Genomic DNA, 9,296 nt, shown 5'->3' with positions numbered 1-9,296 from the left:
ACCGTACACGGGGTCTGTAGGGCAGGAAGCCCCCCCCCCCTCCCCCGCCTTGGTGGCAGCTCCTCCGTCCCCTGGGAGGACGCGGAGCTGAGCAGACCCCCCACCCCGCCTCAGGTCAGGCTTTTTGGGGCTGCCAGGAGGGCTCTTACTGGGGGTCTCCACCCCAAAGGAGGTGGGCAGGGCTACATCCCACCCCCCCAACGGCAACTCCAGACAGGGACGCAGCCACCATCGTCCCTTTGGGAACTTTATTTCCAGCGTGCTGCCGGCTCTGCCCAGCAAACCCCCCTCCTAGTGTTACAGGCGCTGCAGAGGGGGTCACCAACCGTGGCCAAAGTGCAAGTGATGTCCCCGAGAGCCAGGCATGGGGGAGACGTCCCCAGTGCTTCCCTGGGGCTGAAGGACATGTCCCTGGTACTGCCCCGGGGATGGGGGACACGTCCCTGGTACTGCCCTGGGGATGGGGGACACGTCCCCAACACTGTCCTGGGGATAGGGGACACGTCCCTGGTACTGCCCCGGGGATGGAGGACACGTCCCTGGTACTGTCCCGGGGATGGGGGACACATCCCCAACACTGCCCTGGGGATAGGGGACACGTCCCTGGTACTGTCCCGGGGATGGGGGACACGTCCCCAACACTGCCCTGGGGATAGGGGACTCGTCTCCAGTGCTGCCCTGGGGCTGGGGGACACGTCCCCGATGCTGCCCCAGGGATGGGGGATACGTCCCTGGTACTGCCCCAGGGATGGGGGACATGTCCCCGGTGCTCCCCTGGGGCTGGGGGACATGGCCCCGGTGCCACCCTGGAGGTGGGGGACACAGGATGGGGGACACAGGATGGGGGACACATCCCCGATGCTGCCCTGAGGCTGGGGGACACGTCCCCAGTGCTGTCCTGGGGATGAGGGACATGTCCCCGCTGCTGCCCTGGGGCTGGGGGACACAGGATGGGGGACACAGGATGGGGGACACAGGATGGGGGACACGTCCCCACTGCTGCCCCAAGGCTAGGGGACAAGTCCCTGGTGCTACGCCAGGGCTGGGGGACACGGGATGGGGGAGATGTCCCCAGTGCTGCCCCAGGGCTGGGGGACACGGGATGAGGGAGATGTCCCCAGTGCTGCCCCAGGGCTGGGGGACACATCCCCGGTGCTGCCCTGGGGATGGGGGTCACGTCCCCGGTGCTGCCCCAGTGCAGCCGCAGCCCCAGCGCTGGCAAGCTGGGCAGAAGGGGGACGCGTGTGCCCCGTGGGGCAAAAATCCTGAGTCAAAAAGTTTTCTGTGCCAAACACCCACACGTGCGCCCACACGTGCACTCACACCCACACGTGCACTCACACCCACACGTGCGCTCACACCCACACCCACACGTGGACACGCAGTGCTCAGCCCTCAGCCGAGGGTGGTCTCCGTCTCCCAAACGCGGTGGTACGGTACGGTCCATCCGGCACCCGGTCGCCGGTCCCGCCAGCGCCGGGGCAAGCCCAGGTCCATCTGCGGTGGCCTCAGGCCACCTGGTCGGTGCCGCGGAGCCGGGTGACGGGCGACTGGCCGGGCACCAGCTCCTCCATGAAGCCACTGCTGTCGGACTGCCCGCTGCTGGCGTGCAGCATGAAGGCTGGAGCGGGGAATGGGGGGGGGACAGGACGGGGGACACGGGACAAGGAGGGGGGGGACACGGAGAGGGGACACACACGTTGGCACCGGGCACCCGCTGGGCTGCCAACCCGGCTGCCCCCTCCTCCTCCCCCACCAGGAGGGTGGGAAAATCCCAGGACTTACTTCTCCGCATCCCGACGGAGGGATGGAGGGACCGGCCTGCTTCCTCCCGACCGTCACCGTCACCATCCTCCTCCTCGCTGGCGCTCAGCACCTGCGGGCGGGATGCGGCCGGGGCGGCTGAGGAGCTGCAGCAGGCGAGTGCGTCTGTGCACGCGCGTGTGCAAGGACGCTCGTGTGCGTGCGCGCGAGGCTGCGCGGGAGCCACCCGTCACGCCCGTGACCCCCATTTCCCCCCACCACCACCACCCCCCGGCAAAAGGCTCCGTTTGAAGCTTTAAAATCATTTCAAACCTTAAAAGTCGGAGAACGAACGCTCCGGGGGGGTTTCCCGCTCCGGGGAGGTTGTTTCCCGCTCCGGGGACGTTTCCCGCTCCAGCTCCTTCCCACCCTGCGCCCGCTCCCCCAGCAGCGCCCACCGGCCGAAGAGACCCCCCCCCCCCTTCCTCCATCCCCCCTCCTGCCCCCCACATCTCCCCTGCGCCCATCACCCGGGCATCGCGCCTCACCTCCTCCATCTCAAAGGAGTCCGATGGCTCCCGCTCACCCGGACCGTGGGACGAGGGGTCCTTCCCGGGGGGCTGCAGCCCCGATGCATCGCGCTGCTGCTTCCCGGCATCCCTCGGGGGACCCCTGCTCCGCCGAGCCCGGTGGCCTCCAGCTCTCGGTGTGTCTGAGCCGGGGCGATGTGTCCCAACGGGGTCCGGGTGGTCACCCCAGGGACACCCACGGGACACCGCTTTCCTCCTGGGAGAGGTCCCCCAGGAGCCGGAGCCGAAGCCGGAGTCGCCTTCGCATCCCAGCCCCTCTGGGTGCTCGGGGGTGACCCACACCCGGCCAGCGGGGGGGGGCAGAGCACCCGGGGTTGGGGACAAGGTGACATCCGCAGCGGCGTCTGGCCGGTGCTCCTCCGTGCTGCCCCATCCTGCGCCCACCGGGCAGAGCGCGTCTCCAACCCCCTGAGCCACCCCCGCGGGGCTGTCACCGCTCCCCCGGCCGTGGGGACAGGATGGCTCCAGGTGTCCCCGTGCAGTGCCCACCGGTGTCCCCGCTGGGGCCATCCTCGGGGACGGCTCCCGCACCCCTCCGGGGCACCCCAGGGCATCCGTACCACCCTGACGGGGCCACGCAGGGACACGCTGCGGTGCCGGTGACGCTGGGGGATCCCCCATCGCTCCCCGCCGCCGCTGCAGCGTCCCCGCGTCCCCGTCCCTTCCCTCCATGACATCGGCCGGGTCGAACCGAAACCGGTCCTCCCTCACCCGCTCCAGCACCTCCTGCACCACCTTCCCCAGGGCGCTGGGCTGGCCGGGGGGCACGGGGGGCGCGTGGCCGGTCCCCCGCGGGCTGTCCTCGTCCCGGGGGGAGGTGTAGAGGCACATGGTGGCCACAGCTTTCTTCAGCCGTTCCACGGGCGAGAGGGCGCTGGGGCGGGTGGGGGCGCTGGGGACGGCGGGGACGGGGGGACAAGGCCAGGCGAGGCGGGAGGGGGAGATGCGCTGCACGGGGGTGCGCGAGACGTAGGAGTAGAGGCAGAAAAAAGCGTCGGCGGTGGCAGCCAGAGCCTGGACCTGCTGGAAGCGACCTGGGGGGGGGGTCGGGAGGAGATGGATCAGAGGGATGCTCGGGGGAAGGGGGGGGGGCTGGGAGATGGGGCGGGGGGGGCTGCAGGCAGGGCAAGGTGGGCTGGGTGTGCTCCCCTAGTTGGCAAGTGGGGAAACTGAGGCACGGGAGCATTTTTCCCACCAGCCCAAAGGAATAAAACCGGCACCGCCGATCCCACCCCACGTGTTGGGGTCTGCCGGGGCCGGGGGGGAAGAGGGGGCTTGGGGACCTTCGCGTCGCTCACTGGCCAACATCAGGCAGGGGTCCTCCATCTCCATGCGCCGCACTTGGGCCTTGAGGAAGAGCTGGAAGTCGATGCCTTTGGCGCGGGAAGGAGCCGCGAAGAAGCGCGCGGGGACGCGGGTCACGGCCTCCGGCTCGCTCTGCACGAAGCCCAGGTTGTAGAGGATCTCCTCAGCGTCCGCCTGCCACCACTCCAGGACCTCGGAGATGCTGCGGGATGGGGGGAAAACCCGGCTCAGCCCCAAGGGGGTGACCCAACGCACCCTCCTCCAGAGACCACCATCCCCACCCCCAAAATAGCTCCTACCTGGAGCTGGTCTTGGTGGTGAGGCTGGAGAGGGCGCTGGAGGCCATGCTGTGCCCCAGGTTGAGGGGTTTGTCCCGCAGAGGTCTGCGGTGGGGAGGGGGACGGCGCTGAGCGAAGGGGGATGCTGCCAGCGGGATGCACGGGGACGGTGTCCCCAGCATCCCCCAGCCCCCCTCCCTCCCCCCCCAGGACCCCAAACCTCACCTGCCCGTGGCCTTGTTGCTCCCCGGTAGCAGAAGAGCTGAGAAAAGGGAGCAGAGAGGTGGCGGAGAGTGAGATGGGATATTTTGGGGACAGGTCCCACGCCTGCCACCCTGGGACACATCCTTCCCGGTGGCCACAGCCCGGAGCCCGGGAGGACGCGGAGCCTGGGGGCATCCCAGCCCCACCGAAACCCTCCTGGAGGAAAAGCTACCGATGGTGGCTGTCCCTGGGGGTCTGCTCCTGCCTGTCCCCAACCCCCCTGCCTCCGTAGGGGTAGCTCTGCCCGGGAGGTGACAGTGACACCTCAGGAGGTGGGTGACACCCACAGTGACACCCGGGGGTGGCGGGTACCTTCAGCTCCCAGGGTGAGGTCATCCTCGAAGCTGGTCCCGTTGCTCCCGCACCCTGCAAGACGGCAAAACCTCACGAGGTGTGGGGACACCCGGGGCTGGGGACGGGTCTCGGGGTCCTTGAAGACCTCCCCGCCCATCCCCCCGCACCTCGGGGACAGCCCGTGGGCTGGGTGGGCTTTGGGGACTCCTAGGGACCGCCTGGTGCCCCACGGGGGTAAATCCGACGTACCGTAGGGGCCCGGCAAACCCAACTCCTCCGGCGGGACCTCCACCGACGACCTGCGCCGGAGCAGAATCCCGGTCACGTCCCCCCTGTCCCCATCCCGGGGGGGGGGGGTTGGGAGGTGGGACGGGCGACCTGAGCGCGGTGGGGCGGGCGGTGGGGACAGGGACGCAGTGACGGCGACGGCGGTTGGGGCTCGCAGGTGGGTGCACGGGTGGGGGGGTTCCCCTCGGCAAACCCCCGGTCCCAGGGATACCGGACCCCCGGGAGACCCCAGAGACCCCCCCCCCCGGTGTGGTGCAGGGGGAGGATGCCCCCACTCTGCTCTCCCAGCCCGGCCAGTGGTTTCCTGGTCCAGTAGCCCCAGTGCGTGGCAGAGCCACAGCTTCCCACGTGGGGATGAGCAGGGAGGGGGATGGCGGGGGGGGGGGACACGACGACACGACGACGACACACGCCACCATCCCGCCGGTCCCCCTGCAGCCACTTGGGTACAACTTCCAAGAAGGGCCAAGCGTGAGCATCGTCCCACCCGCCCCCACGGTGACACCGACATCCCCTTGGGAACCTCACGGCGGCGGTGACACCCCCAACCCCCCCCCCCCCCCCCCCAGCTCACCCACACTCCTGCAGCCACGTCTCTATCTTGCTGGAGGGGCTTCCTGGGGAGGGGAGGGGGGGGGGGGGACACAGAAACACCCCGTGAGATGACCCAGCACGTGGAGGGGGACGGGACCCCCCCATCTCCTGAGCACCCCCGGGGACCTTCGAGGAAGACGTCGTCCAGGTGGGGCGGCTGCAGCTCGGGGACATCCCGTATGGCGGCGGCCGCCTCCTCCTCCACCACGGTGGTCCGCCAGCACCGGCTCTGCCTGACCCACGCACGTCGCTTCTCCCACGAGGACGGGCTGAGCACCGACGCGCCCTCCATGGCCTCAGCGCCGGGGGGGGGGGGGGAGGAGCGGGGTGATCCCTGCGGGGACAGGAGAACCGTGAAGATCGGGGCGGGGGTCTCCTCCACTTCCCACCATGCGGTGGGAACAGCGGGTGCTCCGTAGGCGGGTGCGGGGTGGGCGCTGGGCATCCCAGGGATGCTCTGCCCCCGTGGGAAAAAGCACTTGTGTGTTGTCCCCCTCCCCCGCCCCGGCTCCCGTAGGACCCAATTTCCCATCCCATCCCCTCCCCGTCCTACGGCGCCTGAGCAAATGGGGGGGTCAGCGTCCCCAGGGAGTCCCCTGTTCCCGAAGGACCCGAAGGACCCGAAGGACCCCCGGCACCCGACCCCCCAGCCCGGGCAGACCCCCACAGCGCCGCTGCAGCCCCGGGGGATGGGGCGCGCGAGCTGCACGTCTGCTCCGGCCACGTGTCCCCACAGCTGAGCGCTGCCGGAGCAGGAACATCCCAGTCCGGCCGTGTCCCGCACCACCAGCATCCCAGTCCAGCCATCACCCCAGCACTGCCAGAGAGGGAACATCCCAGTCTGGCCATCACCCGAGCACTGCTGGAGCGGGAACATCCCAGTCCGGCCATGTCCCGCACCACCAGCATCCCAGTCCAGTCCTCATCTGAGTGTTACTGGAGCAGGAACATCCCAGTCCAGCCATGTCCCGCACCACCAGCATCCCAGTCCAGCCATCACCCCAGCACTGCCAGAACGGGAACATCCCAGTCCAGCCACTACCCGAGAACTGCCAGAGTGGGAACATCCCAGTCCAACCATGTCCCACAGCACCAGCATCCCAGTCCAACCATCACCCAAGTGCTGCTGGAGCGGGAATATCCCAGTCCAGCCATGTCCCACAGCACCAGCATCCCAGTCCAGCCATCATCTGAGTGTTGCTGGAGCAGGAACATCCCAGTCCAGCCATCACCTGAGCACTGCTGGAGCGGGAACATCCCAGTCCGGCCATGTCCCACACCACCAGCATCCCAGTCCAGTCATCATCTGAGTGTTGCTGGAGCAGGAACATTCCAGTCCAGCATCACCCAAGCACTACTGGAGCGGGAACATCCCAGTCCGGCCATGTCCCGCACCACCAGCATCCCAGTCCAGCCATCACCCCAGCGCTGCCAGAGAGGTAACATCCCAGTCCGGCCATCACCCAAGCAGTGCTGGAGCGGGAACATCCCAGTCCAGCATCACCCAAGCACTACTGGAGCAGGAACATCCCAGTCCAGCATCACCCAAGCAGTGCTGGAACGGGAACATCCCAGTCCGGCCATGTCCCGCACCACCAGCATCCCAGTCCAGCCATCACCCCAGCACTGCCAGAGCGGGAACATCCCAGTCCAGCATCACCCAAGCACTACTGGAGCGGGAACATCCCAGTCCAGTCATGTCCCACAGCACCAGCATCCCAGTCCAGCCATCACCCAAGTGCTGCTGGAGCGGGAACATCCCAGTCCGGCCATGTCCCGCACCACCAGCATCCCAGTCCAGCCATCACCCCAGCGCTGCCAGAGAGGTAACATCCCAGTCCGGCCATCACCCAAGCAGTGCTGGAGCGGGAACATCCCAGTCCAGCATCACCCAAGCACTACTGGAGCAGGAACATCCCAGTCCAGCATCACCCAAGCAGTGCTGGAACGGGAACATCCCAGTCCGGCCATGTCCCGCACCACCAGCATCCCAGTCCAGCCATCACCCCAGCACTGCCAGAGCGGGAACATCCCAGTCCAGCATCACCCAAGCACTACTGGAGCGGGAACATCCCAGTCCAGTCATGTCCCGCACCACCAGCATCCCAGTCCAGCCATCACCCAAGTGCTGCTGGAGCGGGAACATCCCAGTCCGGCCATGTCCAGCACCACCAGCCTCCCAGTCCAGCCATCACCCCACCGTAGCGGTGGGAAGGCAAACCCTTTGCATGCAGAGCCCCCACGGCGCGCCCCATACCAGCCCTCTCCATCCCCCACCCCACGGCGCTGTGCCGCGGCCGCGCCGAAAGTCCCCGGCGCTGGGAGGGTGACTTGTCACCATTTCCCCATTTCACCTCTTGCTGGGGACGGGGTGAAGCCCCGAGCAGGACCCGGCAGCGCCCGCCTGGACCACCCCACAACGTTTGGTGCCGGCACGTCACCTCCGGGCGCGGGGCTGGGGGCGCCGGGGGGTGCCGGGGAGGGGGGGGGGGTCGCTCAGCAGCATCGTAGCTGAGCTCTTCACCGAGGTCGCATCCAGCCCAGCCAGGGCACGTGGCCCCCGGGGGCTGTCCCCGTCCCAGCGCCTCGGGACCCCCAAGCCCAGGGGGTGATGCGACAGCCCCATATGAGCCCTAACGGCCCACGGGGGGTGTGTGTGTGTGTCCCCCCGGGTGACTCGGTCCTGGGGGCAAAGGGGCTTTGTAGACCCCAGCGAGGGGCTGCGGATGGGGGGGGGGGGGACGACGACACCGAGCCGGGGCTCCTTTGTCCTGCCATGTCCTGGAGCATCCCAGCCCCGTCCCCTGCCGCCCCCACCCCCGACCCCCCCCGGCCCCACTCCCCTCCCCGTCCCTTCGCTGCCACCAAAGAGTTTTCCGTTTGCTCCGAGTTCGGGAATCATCTCTCCTGGATACCCACGGTCCCCATCACCCCCACGGCTCTGCCTCTTCCCCCCCCCCCCTCCGAAACCCGGGTCCATCCACCTCCCGCTCTTCCACCCTCCATCCCCGCAGCCCCCACCCCCCCCACCCCCCTCCGACCCCTCGTGGGGCAAAACCACCCCCAAACCCCTCCGTGCGGCTCCGGCTCTCACCGGCGTTGGGGGTAGGGGGGGTGGGGGGGATGGGGGGCAACCGGGTAGCCCCGGCGAGCGCTGCCTATCTCCGGCGAGGGGCCATCAGTCGCCGCGTCCCACCGCCGCGCGCGGCCCCCGGCGGCATCTGTCGTCAGCGAGGAGGGAGGAAACTCATCTGTTTTGAAGAGGAAATTAAAAAAATCAACAGCGAAACCTCAAACGTTTGACCCACATCCGCTACCGCAACGGGAAAAACTTAATGAGCTGCCGACGTGGGCGAAGGGTGGCTAATAATAGCCCGGGTGCCCAGCAAGCCACCCAGGTCGTCCTCGCCATGGGTAAGGGGGTCCCCATCTTCTGGAGGGGTCCCCAGCCCCTCCCGAGGTGGGCTGTGACGCCCCCATGGTGGGGGGGGGGGGGGGGTCTCAAGGCCCCCGAGGTGTCCTCGGTGGCCGACGTCGGGTCCCCCAACAGCCGGAGGTGTGGGGTGGGCTTTGCCCGGGGGATGCGAGGAGGAGGAGGAGGAGGAGGAAGATGCTTTGCTCCGCACCCCACAGGAACCCTCCCGGAGGAGCATCCCGAGGTTTGGCACTCCGTGCCAAGCTGCCGATGCCGCCGCGCCGATAAGGGAGCCGCCGGACGGGCGTGCGGCACGCGTGGCTTATCGCCCAGTGGCCAGGCGAGCCCAGCACGGCCCCGATAAGGGGACTCAAAGCAGCTCTGCCCCCCCCCGGGGGTAGGGGGGGAACAAGCCGGGCTGGGGTGGCTCTGGGGGTGCCGGGTGAAGCCACCCCCAGGTTTGCAGGGTGACAAGGGGGTGACAGAGGTGGTTGTCCCCCCGGGTTATTCTCCAAAGTGGGGCGG

The 9,296-nt window shown here is 68.6% G+C and overlaps 1 protein-coding gene across 2 annotated transcripts; it reads right to left on the bottom strand.

The window, feature by feature from the left end:
* Positions 1–234: 234 nt before the first annotated feature.
* TESPA1 (thymocyte expressed, positive selection associated 1) lies at positions 235–5,671 on the bottom strand. Of its 2 annotated transcripts, XM_082496330.1 has the most exons (10): positions 5,483–5,671; positions 5,337–5,379; positions 4,724–4,773; positions 4,493–4,546; positions 4,142–4,178; positions 3,938–4,021; positions 3,632–3,840; positions 2,292–3,367; positions 1,786–1,876; positions 235–1,621 (listed from the first exon to the last, which is right to left on the bottom strand). In XM_082496330.1, the coding sequence occupies exons 1-10, from the start codon at positions 5,646–5,648 to the stop codon at positions 1,509–1,511; spliced, it is 1,923 nt and encodes a 640-aa protein (XP_082352456.1). In that variant the 5' UTR covers positions 5,649–5,671; the 3' UTR covers positions 235–1,508. The 2 variants fall into 2 exon arrangements, with proteins under 2 accessions (XP_082352456.1, XP_082352457.1); XM_082496331.1 differs by lacking the exon at positions 5,483–5,671 and having other exon boundaries at positions 3,938–4,061; positions 5,337–5,347.
* Positions 5,672–9,296: the final 3,625 nt, after the last annotated feature.

This window comes from Vanellus vanellus (genome assembly GCF_965231255.1).
Source record: "Vanellus vanellus genome assembly, chromosome: 28".
Classification (NCBI taxonomy): Eukaryota; Metazoa; Chordata; class Aves; order Charadriiformes; family Charadriidae; genus Vanellus; species Vanellus vanellus.
The sequence above is the reverse complement of the archived record's forward strand: the minus strand, read 5'-3'. Positions and strand labels throughout refer to the sequence as shown.

Bases quoted from the DNA above. Each gene is read 5' to 3' on its own strand.
- TESPA1 (XM_082496330.1), bottom strand. From the start codon at position 5,648: ATGGAGGGCGCGTCGGTGCTCAGCCCGTCCTCGTGGGAGAAGCGACGT. The intron at 4,022-4,141 runs GTGAGGTTTGGG...TCCCCACCGCAG, and splicing joins AGCAACAAGGCCACGGGCAG to ACCTCTGCGGGACAAACCCC. The intron at 1,622-1,785 runs GTAAGTCCTGGG...TCCCCGCTCCAG, and splicing joins CTCCGTCGGGATGCGGAGAA to CCTTCATGCTGCACGCCAGC.